Source organism: Jaculus jaculus, chromosome 6 (assembly GCF_020740685.1).
Source record: "Jaculus jaculus isolate mJacJac1 chromosome 6, mJacJac1.mat.Y.cur, whole genome shotgun sequence".
NCBI lineage: Eukaryota > Metazoa > Chordata > Mammalia > Rodentia > Dipodidae > Jaculus > Jaculus jaculus.
The window spans coordinates 34,800,805-34,816,028 of NC_059107.1; the positions used below are offsets into that span (position 1 = coordinate 34,800,805).

The 15,224-nt window shown below is 46.8% G+C and overlaps 1 protein-coding gene across 3 annotated transcripts in view; it reads right to left on the bottom strand.

The window, feature by feature from the left end:
- Nucleotides 1-15,224, bottom strand: part of Spock1 (SPARC (osteonectin), cwcv and kazal like domains proteoglycan 1) — a 534,501-nt gene that overhangs the window by 83,193 nt on the left and 436,084 nt on the right. For all 3 annotated transcript variants that reach the window (XM_045153029.1, XM_045153030.1, XM_004665088.2), the window contains one exon: nucleotides 11,484-11,598. In XM_045153029.1, coding sequence (XP_045008964.1) covers nucleotides 11,484-11,598 — 115 coding nt within the window. The remainder of the gene's footprint in view (nucleotides 1-11,483; nucleotides 11,599-15,224) is intronic.

Sequence of the window (15,224 nt, forward strand, 5' to 3'; positions counted from 1 at the left end):
GCTGTGCTGGATGCGGTGCACACAGCCTACAATGAATGGAGTGTGGGCAAAACTGGAGCTGGACATGTAGAAGGAGAGGACAGACCATCAGGGGTGAGTCAGACAAGAGCCTGGCAGGCAGAGGGAACCCACAGCAGTCACCAGTTGATATAGGAGTCGGGGCTAGGGGTGGAGGACCTGTGGGAAGTAGGACCATAAGCTAGGATCCTGCCAAGAAGGTGACAGATGTTAACTCCTCTAAGCAGCTGAGCTCTGAAGACTCCTTGGGGACAGGCTAGGCCTAGGACAACATCTAAGAAATGCTATGATTTGGAGAGCTACAGGGACATGGATCCAGGCCAATTTAGCCTCAGGAACACCTTTAAGTTTGGTAGTTCCACAGGATTATTAGCCTCCTCTGTTTTTTCCTTTAAATTTCCATTTATTCACGTGCGTGTGTGTGTGCATGTGTGTTGTGTGTCTGCATATGCACACACCAGGGTCCCTTGCTGCTGCAAGAATGTCCTTCTGGCATATGTGGGTGGCTGGGGAATTGAACCCAGGCCTGCAAGCTTTGCGAGCAAGTGCCGGCTGAGCCATCTCCCATACCCCTTTCATTGTTGTAAACTTAAAGTGATTTTAAGTAAATTTTGTGCACTGGATGCTATTAGAAGTCTGAAGAGGATTAATTTTCTGGCCTTTGACATTTGATTTTTAACTCCGGCTTCACCATATCAGCATCCCTTGCCTGTGAGATTCCTGGAGTTAGGGTTGCATACTCACATCCCACTCTCGGCTGGGTCTGGAGGACTCAGTCAATTATCAGTCAGTTTTTCACTCTTCTACTACCTATGACCTAGTAACAAGAGCCATTCAAGAGAATCCAGCAGCTGGACCATAGGCCAAGACTGACACCAAAAATCAGTATTCTCTGTTCTGGGGCCGAGGGGACAAGCTCAATGTGGTGGTTTGATTCAGTTGTCCCCCATAAACTTAGGTGTTCTGAATGCTAGGTTCCCAGCTGATGGAGATTTGGGAATTAACGCTTCCTGGAGGCAGTGTACTGTTGGGGGCGGGCTTATAAGTATTATAGCCAGTTTTCCCTTGCCAGTATTTGGCACACTCTCCTGTAGCTATGGTCCACCTTATGTTGGCCTGGGGGTGATGTCCACCCTCTGCTCATGCCATCGTTTTCTCCTGCCATCGTAGAGCTTCCACTCGAGCCTGTAAGCCAAAATAAACTTCTTTTTCCCAGAAGCTGCTCTTGGTTGGGTGATTTCTACCAGCATTGCGAACCTGACTGCAACACTCCCCAACTGCCTTTCTCACCTTGCCAGAGTGGGGCACAACCGGAGGGCTGTGCAGCGCCTTATGAGATCTTCCGCAAGGGTGCACAGGAGTCTGATACGAAGTGCTCTTCCTCAGCAAGACTTTTCATGATGCTTCTGGGAGACTGGAAAACAGAACTTGCTCTCTGCAGCCCTCTGCTGTCCCCTGTCTTAATAATCCTCTGCCTCTACTTTCCAGAGCTCCCCCAAACCCCAATCTACTCTCAAGCAATTTCTCCTTTGAGCTCATCCCAGATCTGGAAACCATGAGAACTTTCAAGTACAAGCCCTGCCTTCTTTTGCTATGAAACCCCGGCTGTTCCAACAGGAGGGTTCTTGGAGCCCCCTCCCCCACCCCCGTGGAGACTAGGAGGAGAATTCAAGGTTTTACCCTAAGCACCGTGGAGCAGACATACATCTCAGGCTTCCCTTCTCCTTGGCCTCTTCAGACCAGAGGGAGCTGGGTTGTTTCTTTTAACTGCAGTCTCAACTGACCTGAATGTCTATCGCTATTTATTCTCAACTACTCCTTCTGTTCTTTATCTGGCATGGGTATGTGTTCACATGAAATCAAAGTGGCATTCCTCCCCTCCCCCCACAACTCATCGACACTCTGGGGTTTGCAACAATGAACCGTTCCGAATGTGACCATGCGGCTGACAAAGGACGCTGCTGTCATCCTGACATTGGTGACACCAAGGCCGAGGACACTGATGCAATGCTGCTCCTGTGACTGCTCAATTCTGTGATGCTTACAGGTAAAATTGAGCTCATTTGATTCCCACCTGTTAAGAATGGGGCTGCTCCTTCCTTTGCTCCCCACTTTGTCAAAGGCCCACCTCTCATTTATTTCAATTCTTGGATCTAGGAGACGGGCCTGCCAATATTTTGCTAAACATCCTGTGGTTGGAGAAGTGTACTGTGTGTTTTCTTCTGATGATAATTTTATTGTATTTTCTATTGCAGTGCTATCTTTTTCACAGCAGCACATAGCCGGGACATGGTAGAACAGTTGACTGCAGGAGAGATTAAAAATGGAGTATTATCTTTAAGGAGCTAGGTCAGAAACTGAGCTATCTGAAAAGCACAATATGGTGGTGAACAATGAGCTCATGCTGCGGTCTTGATAAAGTCCAGGGAGCTAAGCATATATATAGCGGAATGAGGAGAAAATGCACGAGGATATTAAGTCCCTCACTTTGTAAACACCCTGTCGGCAAAGGCTTTGATACCAGCAAAGGCGTCCCTGGAGTACCAAAACCACGGTTAAGATTTAGTTTAAAATGCACACCACTCACACATATGTGGATGTTACCTGTACAGTGTGGTGGATTGGATGTAAACTATCCTCCATAGCTACCGCAGTGGTTTGAGTATAGATGGCTTTAAAGTCTCAGGCAAATTTTGACTATACTTCCTACCTAGTTCTCTGGCAGGCCAGGCTGGAGACGGCCTATGGATGGGAAGAGTGGGTCTTGAGTTCAGCTCAAAGGTATTCACAGCCAGCTTTGCACTTGCTGGTACTGGCTGGTGTCTTTCTCTGCTGTGGACGGATGGTGAAGGCAGCCAGCTTCTTCCACCATGGAATCCGTTAAGCCTGCAATAAACCCTTTCCTCCTATAAGCTGCTTCTGGTCGGGTGTTCGTCTCAGCAATAAGAAAAGAACTATAACAGCCTCCTTTGTTGTGAAGACTTGCTTCCTAGTTGGTGGCGATTTGGGAAAGTTGTGGAGTCTTTAGGTGGTGGAGCCTTGCTGGAAGGGGTGTGTCATTGGGGTGGACCTTGAGGTTTCTTGGCCTAGCCCACTGGGTGTCTTTATAGTTCCCTCTGATTGCTTCCTTCCCCTGCTACTGATAACGAGATGCGATACTCAGTTGTCTATCCTACCGTGCTTTCTCCACGATGACAAAACTTCTCAAAACCATAACTGAAATCAACCCTTTCCTCCCATCGGCTGCTTCTGGTTGGGTGTTTTGTTTCAGCAATGAGAAGGAGACTGTAAACAGGGTATGTAGGCATATGTGTGGCAGGCGTATTTCTTTCTCTTTCCAAGGGAAGCCTGCCTTTCAATGAACAAGTGAAGTAGGCTAAGAACATGATTTAACATGATGGTGAGACAAGTGGAGGCAGACACACAGAGAGAAACTGATACGCACGTGTGGAAAGAACCACGTGTGTGTACAAGAAGACATCTATGAGACGCAAAAGTCAAGATACAAAACGTGTTTTAAGTCAGGCAATAAAACATTCCAACTTGGGGTGAATAAAGTTTAAGATGTTAGCATGTATCTATAAAGATAACTGAAGGTGCATGCTGAAAAAATTCTTAAGAATTAGCAACATGAACATTTTGCCACAATATTTTTCATATATTAATTTGTAATTTAATTTTTTTCAGATTTTTTTAGATTTATTCATTTATTTATTAGAGACAGATAGAGAAGGAGAAAGAGAGAGAGAGACAGAGAGAGAATAGGCTTGCCAGGGCCCCTGGGAACTGCAAGCCATCTTGAGACACATGGCCCTACCATGTGCGTCTAGCTTACGTGGGACCTAGAGAATCAAACCTGGGACCTTAGGCTTTGCAGACATACACCTTAACGGCTAAGCCATCTCCCCAGCCCTTGTTCAGTTGTTTTTTTTTGTTTTTTTTTTTTTTTGAGTTGGGTCTCATTGTAGTCCAGCCTAACCTATAACTTACTCTGTAACCCCAGGCTGGCCTCAAACTCAGAGTGAACCTCTTACCTCAGCCTCCTGAGTACTGGGATTAACTGTGTGTGCCATCACCATCTCCCTCCACCACCATTAGACATAATTTGTAATTATTTTAAGAGCAAGGACAGAAGAGATCAGTGTGAGCAAGCTGTCAGAGCCCTCAATTCCCAGCTCAAACCTCCGTCCCTCCTCTCAACTCCGGTTTCACCTCCGGCCATCATGGAGCTCAATGCACTCTCCTTTTTCTCTTTATTTGCAGCACTTCCTACCAGCAGGCCCAGGAGGAGCCCCGCTCTACCTTCCAGATCCTGTCCCATGGAGCAGGAGCAAATGGAAATCAAAGCCACATAGTCAGCTCTTACTCAGAGTCCTGACAAGTGCATTTTAGCTCTTCAGGCAGCAGTCGATTTAATTCACACTTTTTTTTTTAAGGTCATGACATTTAAAATAACAGGTCCCTAAAAATTAAATGTTCTTTTGTGTTTTTAATTCCTGCCCATGATGTGGTACTGAATAGTAAGTGCCTGGAGCAGAATGGGAATGGAAAGGTTACTATAAACTGCTTTTAAATCACAGGTTTGCAAGCCTGGGGCCTTCACCGTGTTACATAACAGGCACCGAAGGAAAGCATTCTCTCCTGGATGCAAAGATCCATTTTCTCGTCTTGGAGCCTCTGCAGCAGGACTCTTTCAGGATGTTTTCCATTGAGACATCACAGCTAGGAGGAACTCTACCCGGTCTCTTCTGCACCGCCTCCTGTTCCCATTGAAACACATTTCCCTAAATCCACTGGTGATAAGTAATGGAATTAGACAACCGTCTGTCAACCCAAGATTCTCCCACCCCCGCCCCCCAAGAATCTAGCCCTCAGGTGGAAAACACTATTTGAGAAAAGAAAATTGCAGTAGACAATTTTTTCTACTGTTCCAAAGGGCTCAGCTGGAGGGAAGTAGTTATTTCCTCTTTATCATGCCCTGCTGGAGAAAGACAACAGCTCTCCTTCCTCCCCAAGCCCTCTGTGCTCCATCTTGCTCCTGCCTCCAGCAGTAGCAAGAGTAGCAGAGGCAGGGCTGTAGCAGGGACCTTTCCAGCCTTCTCCAGCGGGTCTCAGTATGGATAGCTGATTCCCCATCCCTTCTCTGAACCCTAAACCACGTGGGCAGAAGGAGGCTCTTCTTAGCAAGAGCCCTGTTCTCTGGGTTTGCTTCTCTAGGGGGAGCCCAGGGGCAGGCTGCAGAGTTTCATTCAAAACGGTGTTGCTTTTAGGAACACAGTGACATTTTTCTGCCTCGTGGTTGACAATGTGGGCTTTGGGCAAGTGACTTCAGACTCAGGGGAAATTAAACTCCTGCCACACACACACTCTTTCCGTCTCCAGGCCGACTGTGATGCGAGGCCGTGAGCATAGGCGCAGCGAGCTGTACCTGAAATTCAGCGACCCATTCACTGAACTGAGGCCAGGGTCCCTCTCTCTTTCTCTCAGAAGGGCTCTTCCCTGGTATGTGGAGACTAAATTCAGATCCCTGCAAGTCAAGGTCTTCCTGTAAACATAATCTACTGTGGTACAACATAAAATGCAGTCACAGGTATAAGTGCGTTCATGCACGTGCCTTCCCTTCCAGAACAGAGGGGTGCTCTTATAAGATATCACGGTGGGTAAATTTCCTGACCTGAGACCCATGACTCTGCAAAGTCCTCCCTTCAGCTCGGGAGAGCTCCCACGCAGGGTGAATGGTATCAGGATTAAAGGCTGCCGAGATGAGGTTAAGAAGGAGTGTGCGGCTCGGAGAGGGACAGGAGGAGATGAGGCAGGCTGCAGAAGTACAGAGGGGTGCGGTTTAGAGGGGAAAAGAATTAGCTACTTCAAAAAAGGTAGCTTAGGGGTTGGGAAGATGGCTCGGCAATTAAACGTACTTGCTTGCAAAGCCTGCTGGCCTAGCTTTGATTCTCTGGTCCCTCGTGTAAAGCCAGATGCAAAGTGATACTTGCATCTGACATTCATTTGCAGTAAGAGAGCCTAGTGTGCTTACACACACGTACACACACACACACACGTACACACACACACACACACACACACACACACAAATAACTGAAAACATATTTTTAAATGTATCTTATTGCTTCTCATCTTGAGTTCTAGGTTCTCCTGAGATTTTTCACCACTGTGAAGAATCCATCTCTCTCTCTCTCTTTCTTTCCCTAGCTGCCTCTCTCTCTCTCTCTCTTTCTCTCTTTTAAATAATTTTTTTTTTTTTTAATGGCTGGAGAGGTGGCTTTGTGGTTAAGGCACTTTCTTGCTTGTGAAGCCTCAGGACCCAGGTTTGAGTCCTCAGTATCCATGTGGGCCAGATACTTAAAGTGGCACATGCATCTGGAGTTTGTTCAGGTTAGAATTCTTAGAGCGCCCATTCTCTCTTTCTCTTTCTATCTGCCTCTCTCTCTCTCAAATAAATAAATACATAAATAAAATATTCTTTAAAAAATCCAGAAACCAGCACCTCAGACCTTCCTTTGCTGAGGTCTAATGAGAGGGCAGCAACAGCAGCCCGCAGCTAAGCAGTAGTGCTCCTTCTAAGTGCCTTCCTGACTAGCCTGGTTGCTGAGAGCTGAAAAACACCAAGTGCGATTGGGGGAGATTATCGCTCCCCCATGCGTGGAATGCAGGCTTCCTGCATAGCTTTCCATATTCCCCTCCTCCTTTACGCCTTGCTTGGGTCAAACCCTGGGACTTCCGCTAAGCAGTTGCTCTTCTACCAAGCTACATGGTCAGTCCCTCAACTCTCTCTTTAAACAACAGCTTTGCTCCCCCTTGGCTTTGTTGTTAATGTTCTGTGGGGGCAGTTGTCACTTTAAGCTCTTGAGGCGGATAATTTACCCAAGGTCATCATTGAGAAGGGTACTAGGAAATATTCAGAGATATTAAAGGATGACCTTACCCCCCATCAGCTCTTCAGGGGTCACTCCAAAGGTCACATCAAAGGGAAGATGGCAGGTAAATAAAGACAGCAAAATCAACCACAGTATTTGGCTTCAAAAAACAAAATGCTAGTGAGGTTTAAAGCAGAAATAAAGCCTTCTGATTTACAACAGCTAGGTCTGTCTTAGAGCAAAATGGGGGAGCAGTATTAGAAGCAGCAGAGAATTCTTACAAGAGAGCAAGTAGACCCGTCCTCTCAGCCACTTCACCCTCAAACCTAATAATGATCAACATTGGACTCTAATGAGGGAGACTCTTGGGAGGAGAATGGGGGGAGGCAGGTGAGTTCTCAAGAAATGTACATTTTACCATATGTTGCAGCCAGGTTCACATTGCTGGCAGAAATCACTTAAGAGCAGCTTGTGGGAAAATCAAAAAGGGTTTATTTTGGCTTACAGACTTGAGGGGAAGCTCCATGATGGCAGAGGAAAACAATGATAGGAGCAGAGGGTGGACATCACCTCCTGACTAACATTAGGTGGCCAACAACAACAGGAGAGTGTGCCCAACACTGGCAAGGGGAAGCTGGCTCTTATACCCATAAGCCCTCCCCCAACAATACACTGCCTCCAGGAGGCATTAATTCCCAAATTTCCATCAGCTAGGAACCTAGAGTTCAGAACACCTAAGTTTATGGGGGACACCTGAATCAAACCACCACACCATGGTTCTTCTGTTTCTGATCTGTTTCTTGTTCTGGGCTGGGAAGAGGCAATCTGAGACAAGGGGATGGCTCCAGTGGGATGAAGACCTGTGCTTTGGCTATCAATACAAAAGCCAGTTGGAAGCAAGACTCCTATTAATGTCCTCTGACCTGAATAGGAGTGGCTCTGGGCAGATCCAAAGAAACTTGAGGCTTTAATTTCACCCCAGCCTCCTTGATAATAGAAAAACCACAGGAGGTCTTCCTCATGTTTTCTGTATCCCTGGACAGGGCTAGGGAACTAGTAAACCCAGAAGTGTTGGGCAGAGTAGACAGGACTTCATGTGACCTTAATGGATAGGGTTCACAGAAGTCATAGTTGGGACCTTGTGGGGACAGACCATTGGTCACCAACTAACTGAAGATGGCAAGAACTCCACCTCCACGTAGGTGGGTCAAAGCCCAAGAATTACAATCTATGTCATTGCATCAGTATCAGAACTCAGGAGGCCCCACCCCTTATCTCTCCTTCTCACAGCTTAGAGACAGCCCTGAACGCACTGAATGTACCCTGAAGTGACTCTGTGGATGTTTTCATTGTCAGATAAAATGGTGTTTCAAGAGAGAGAGAGAGAGAGAGAGAGAGAGAGAGAGAGAGAGAGAGAGAGAGAAGGCTAAAAACAGAGTATTAGCAGCAACACTGATGATAATATTGTCACATCTTGTACTCACTTGTGTTTGTAAGACTTCAATGTCAATTTTTCAAGAAATGAGTGTGGTACATTCCAGAACTACAAAGTGCCTTTCTGAGGCAGACTGCCTGCAGATGCCACACCCTCTCCTGGCTGTTTCCTGAAGGGCGCTGGCAGGTAAGGCAAGGTGACATCATGATCAGCTTTTCCTCCTCCCGCCTTCATCACAGCCCGGGTATCAGCTGAGAGCTGTCTTCCACCTCACTTCTGAGCTGTCCCTTGCATCCACCCTGCCTCTTTGTCCCATCTGCTGCAACCTCAGCCAAGCCATCATTGCCTGTCATGGAGCCACCCCGAGAGCTGTACGGAGACAGCCATCAAGTCCAAGGAAAAGGTCAGCCTCCCCTGGATCACATTTGTCAGGGTCAAACTTCACTCACTGGAAATGTTTTACATCATGACCCTAGGGAACTGTCAAAGGCCTCGTTGCCCACAGCATGCTGTTATCCTCCAAGGCAACGCTGATCAGATCCAGATTAAATAGGTGTGGATGTTATATCTTGGTAGGGGATTCTACTCTCTTCCATTAGGATACTTTTGAGCACTGAAAAAAAAAAAGACAAATCACCACTTGCCATGCGCAGATAACATCTGCTCCATCTCAGGTTTATGTGAAAACTCTGCCAGAAGTCACAGCCTAGAAATGGAACTACGAACCAAGGACAGTTCTAGAACCCCAGGGAAAGAGCTCACCCCAAGCATGAGCTGCTACTTGTAGCTCAAGGAACATGTGAGGCTTCCACATCACTCAGGACTGTGTAAATATTTTCCAGAAAAGATGCACATAGTACAGGAGTGGATATAGAAATGCAATTTGGATTGTTTCAGAAGATTGTTGGTATTGTATTGGAATGTTCTCTTCTTTGCTACGGTATGATGAAGATTTTGCTTTCCAGAACTGTCTCTCACCATTGACTTAGTAGTGCAAGCTTTTGCAAATGTCTTGAAATATTTTTTAAATGGCAAACTTGTTCTCACTGACCTTTCAGAGTTCTGGAACACTCTTTCTCAGTCTCTTTATGCTTAACAGCAAGGGACTTACTTGCATAGGTCCAGTAAACATTGGCTTTGATTTTCATGAGGGAATCATCATGAAAATATAGCATATCAAAGACATTCCTGGAGGGCCACACTTGAGAGATTCTTATGTCCTCAGGTGTAAAGCAAGAACAAGGTTGTTCTTCACTGGAGAGCCAAACTGCTCTCCCCCCAGAATGGGTATGTCTGTTATTTTGTTATGGCCAGTGAGGAAACATTAGCAGATGTGGAGAGGTACCCTGCTTATCTCTGTATGCCACAGGCAAAACAGAGACTTTCTTGGATTAATTCCCTTCCTTCAGAACAGAAAATAAATGCAATAAACAATGTAGCTGGAATAATGTAGGTTATTACAACTTCCTATGAAGATTCTCTAGACATATTCAGACAGAGTTTTCTGGACTATATAGCTAACTAATGAGAAAGGGTTACAAGGTAAGGGAGTCAGAAAGCAGGAACGATCAGTAATTGTCTCATCATCCAGCTCAGCAACCATCCCTCTCATCTAATCAGGAAAGAGTTTGACTTGGCTCTTCAGGATACTCACTGTCAGCCACAAACCCCCTGAGCATATGCAGCAACCTACCCACCCACCCACCCCAACAAATGACAAGCGCATGACCCCCGCCTGGCTGGGGATACTCTGCCAGCAAGGGCAAGCACTTGGGGGAAAGTGGCCCCTGCACATACCATGCCTGACTTTAAGCACCAGCAGTGAACCTGATGCAACCTCAACACACTCTTCAGACGGGATCTACATCAAAGGAAGATTGCAACCAAACCACCGCACCCTAGACACCCTCCTCCATTCACACCTGCTTACTCATAAGAGAAACAGCCCCACCTTCGCCTCACTGTCCAGGCTTCCCATGCTGCTATCCAGCAAGTACTTTTGTTTCCTCATACACTTCTCCTCCAAAATTAACTTTTGCTTGCCAACCTTTTGTGCCACCTTATAAATTCTTTTTATTGACAAGACCAGGAACCTGGACAGAGAAGGATCTGACCTTCCTACAATGTGAACACTTCAGGTCTTTAGATTTTTTTTTATGACCAAATGATAAAGAGGCCTATGTGCTTTAGTAAGTTTGCTCACTGCTATGATAGAAATAAATTGGTCTCAAATGCAAAAGATCAGCTCTTCCCCATTCCGAGTTAAACTTTCCAAAGACAGTATTACTGTAGGCTAATACCCAAACTTAAACTTGAAGTCTCCATTGATTTGCCGAGAAAGAGACAAGATAACTTAGAAAAACAGATCCATTCACGCTCTCTCACACTGTTCATTTTCCCCAATCCTAAGCAGGTGGCTGCTGGCTTTAGAAGACATGAGTTCATACACACTGTCACACACCCCGCCATGATCACAGCAGAGAAAGCTCAACACTACTGAACAACAATTCAACTTCCTACCTTAGGTTTCATTAGAGAAGGCTTGCAAAGGGGCTGAAGCCAGTGGGACATCAGTTCTCCATCAGGAAAACATCCCAGGAAGCCCAGGCTCTCCTGGGCCTCTGAGGCCTAGAGGGAAAACAGAGGCCCCTGGGGAGGTATCCTCTTTCATCTGTCCCTTGGCTCTATGCTGAATTCTAAACAGAGTATACTAATGAAGAAATGCTTGTGGGAGAATACTCCTTGACAGCGACAACCCTTCAGTGTCTGTGTTGATATTTGCCCTTGAAAAATTCAATGGATTTGAAAGCTTAGAGTTCAAGAAAAGACCAAGATTAACCAGAGGGTGGACCCTGGCCTGAGATGTTGACAACCCGCCCATCCCACCCTGTAGCAAATTGACCACCAAAAAGAACCTAGTGCCTATCTTGGTTTAACACATTTTTCAAAGCCTCTCATTTCTCCTCTTGTTCTTTAATGGCTACAGCAGGTGGTTTGGGGTAGGGCCTCCAAACAAGCTGAAAACCTTACTTGCCAAGTCAGCCCATCTCCCCAGCAGGGGCCTGAGAAGCCCTGCTGCATGCACGTCAGGCCCCTGGCCATAGAGACAGAGCTGAGCCACATCAGCCAGCTCCAGCCCCCAGATCCCCACTCACCACTCTTCTCTGCCTTGGGTTTCGGTGGCTCTGGCTCAGGCAAACACGGACAGGGCCCATCACACAGGGATCTGAGGCTTTTGCCTGTAGAGCAAGCATGGAATTCCAACTTGCACTGCAAGAGAGACAGGGAAGAGAGAATGGATTATCAGAATGTAGCTCCCACAGACCCCCTACTTGGCTTCCTGGCCAACGGCTGAAACTATTGCTTGCTTTGCAGGAACAGAACACAGCGAGCTCAACTATTACTATTCATAAGGATAGGAAACATAACACCCATGGAGTCCTGTACGGTCCGTAAAACCCTTCCATTTCAGTTCAGAGGGCTTTCCCCCCACAATTCCTCAACGTAGAAGAAGTCCTCCTTGGAAAACATTCTTAGTAACCTGCTCACACACTTCCTCCCTAGGAAGAGAGTGCTGGTTTCCTTGTTGCTGTGACAGATGCCTGGCATAAATAACCTAAAAGGAGGGAAGATGTGCTGTGCTCGTGGCTTTAGGGGAATCTGTCCATTATGATGGGGAGGGTACAGTGGAACAGTTTATATCATGGTAAGCAAGAAGCACAGTGAAGTCGGACATGGTACATGCCTTTAGTCACAGCGCTCGGGAGGCAGAGGTTGGAGGACTGCTGTGAGTTCAAAGCCACCATGAGTGGATTCCAGGTCAGCCTGGGCCAGAGTTAGACCCTACTTAAAAAAAAATAAATAAATAAGAAGAAGCAGAGTGGGAAAGAGAGGAACCCAAGATATAGCCCCCAAGGATGCATCACTAGTGACCTACTTTCTCCAACTAAACCCAGCTTCCTAAAGTTTCCAAAACTCCCAAAATAGTGTCATCAGCTGGAGACTGCCTGAGAGACATTTCATATTTAAACCATTGCAAAAAAGTATAACAGTTTCTTCTGTAAGTTTGGATGGAACATCTAAGGATTGCTCCTTCCCCTGGGGACAATGTACAGTGAAAACTTTCCTGCCCCTGCCCCAAACCTAGGTTTACACTGGTCCTTTACTGGCTGGAGAACTCCTGAGGCTGCGTGATGAGCTTAGGATTCAATGGAAACATGTACTTAATTTCAAGATTCAATCTTGGAAGGCCAGTAAGCTGTGACCTCCTGTCACCTTTTATCAGCAACAATGGTGGTATTCGGGTCCCTTTCCTCTGGCTCTTTACTTTTAAGTCTCAACAGACTCAGAACACGGATGAGAGAGAAGGGAGGTTTTTACAAGTGTAATAGACCGCAACAGTTACCAACACTTCTATTATTCCTACATTATAGCAGAAGAAATTGAGACTCTGAGAGGTTAAATAAGTTGTGAGGGCCCTCTTAACACTCAAATGCATATCTAACTTCAGTGAAGCTAAGCCCTTAAGGGCCAGAGACACTTTCTGTCACATGGATGGGGCTCCAGAGAGCAGGCACTCCATAGCACACTGTGCGGCTAATTCTACACCTTTGCTGTTGGCCTAAGTGTGAGTTATCTGAGAGTTCCTTCCCCATTTTGCTTGTCAAATGCTCAGGATCAAGGCCTGCATATGATTAGTCTTCTGCATAGGCCCATGGCCTGGGTACCTGGTGGAAATTCAAAGAAGAGATAGACAAAATTCACTGATCACCCACTGTGCATGCAGCTCTTATCACGTGCCTTGGGGAGATCTTTTAAAAGAAAGGCAAGAGGAGATACAGTACTTGCCCTTGGAAAACAAATGCATAGCTTTGAAAAAAAAAAAGAGGCCACCAGCATTTGAAAAGTAGCACTCACGTGTATGCATGCTCATGAATACTGGCTCAGTCAGTCAGTCCGGATTATGAACCCAGGGAAAACTTGTGTAAAACCTGGTTCTAAGCTCTGCATAACCCCTACTGTACATGTTTGTGAAGTCTCCAGCATGTGCCCTGTGTGGTATTAACATGGGAGTGGATATGGGAAGAAATCATAGCCAAGCATCCTACATCAATGGGTCTAATATGAGGCAAAATAGAGTGTTTTTCTAAGAGCGTGTGCACAGGACTGTTCAGGGACAAAGGCTGCGCGAGTGTGCAGGAACAGAGCAGAGAGGAGTCACAGCTATGGGATGTGACTACAAACAGCCTGGATCCATTGAAGGACAATCAGAAGCCACCAGAAGAGTTGCCACTTTAAAAGGCTTCTCTTCAAATAGCCCAGCATGTGTGGCTATTGTAGGGCTTCCATGAGGACAGCTGTGACTCACCCTGTAACTGCCCCTTCTGGGTGGGCTCTCTCAAATGAGCCTCAGTTTCAGACTACTGGTTTTTCAAACCAGTTATTTTTTTTTAAGCTAATGCTAAATGTAGTAGTGATTTTCTCATTGCTGGGACAAAACACCTAAGCAGCAGCAGCTTATAGAAGGAGAAGGTTTATTTCAAGCTGACAGTTTTGAGGGGAAGTTTCATCACAGCAGAGAACGGATGGCCCAAGCAGGAAGTCATATGTCACATCTTGTCACATCAGCAGAAAGATTATCATCCATAACGAGCCCCTGAACACCCAATGGGCTGGACTAATAAACCTGAAATCCTGCCTTCAGCGACACACCTCCTCCAGCAAGGCTCCACCTCCTAAAGTCTCCACCAGCTGGGGATTGAGTATGAGGCTTCACCACAAACACATGAGACTATGGGGGACACTCCCATTCAAAATGCCACACTGATTTAAGGGGAACATCTATAAAGCTAAAATTATATACATTTATCATAAGGCTGTATAAGGCTATCATTGTCATCTGTGATAGACTAAAATACTAGTTCTTACCAGTCTCCACCCTCTCTCTGAGGGAGGAATCTACACTGGGTTCACACTCATGGATCTATCCTGTGGCCCCGCACCTGCCTTCTCCACCCCACGGTGCCAGCACTGGCCATGTGACTTGCTGGGACAGCTGAGTCCCCAGCGGCAGAGATGGAGCGGGCTCCGTGGGGTATTCTTCAAGAACCACCAGCTCCAACATCTCACCATGGTACTTTCCCTGTACCATGAAAACGCTGTGTGCCAGGGAAGAGCCGCTCTTTCTGCCCGGTAACACAGGGGCAGAGAACATGGAGCAGAGCTGGCAGGTTGAATTCCAGAGCTAGACCTCGACGCAAACAAGGAGACAACTGACTGATGTCAGTGGCCAACATGTGGAGGTCAGTTGTTCACCACACTGGCTAGCTTTCCCCTCCACAGACCACAGAGAACTTTACAGCTGGAAGAGCCTCGTTTTCTGTCTTATCCAGAGAGCCTGGCTCATAGCTGGTGTTCAACAAATAACTGCGGGATGATAAAGGCGGACGAAACATTGGCTGTGTTCACTCTGCTGCCAGAAATTTGTTCTGCTCACGAGGGGCATCGCAAGCTCCTGCTCAAGGCAGGTGGGTGCTGGCATTCCATCGGCGAGCTCCGTGCCCTTTGGGCACGTCTCCTTCGAGTCTTCTCTTGAAGCTCCTCATTCCAGGCTTGGCTCTCAGCCTCCGCGCTTGCCCCAGGCCATGGCTGAAGTCACCCCACACGCCTCCTCCCTGCGTGGCCCTGCCTGACCCCAGATGCCGTGACTGAATCTCCTTTGAGGCTGAGCATACCATTTCCTGCCTGCTCCGTCCCTGGCAGCGATCCACGGAGACAGCCAGCCTCTCTCTCTCTTACTCCAGACAGGGGCCGCCAAGAAATCGGTCCTTATCTACACTAGTCAAGCCAAGTTTCAAGGGTAGAGATCTGTTTCATGTTATCTTCCAGGACAATAT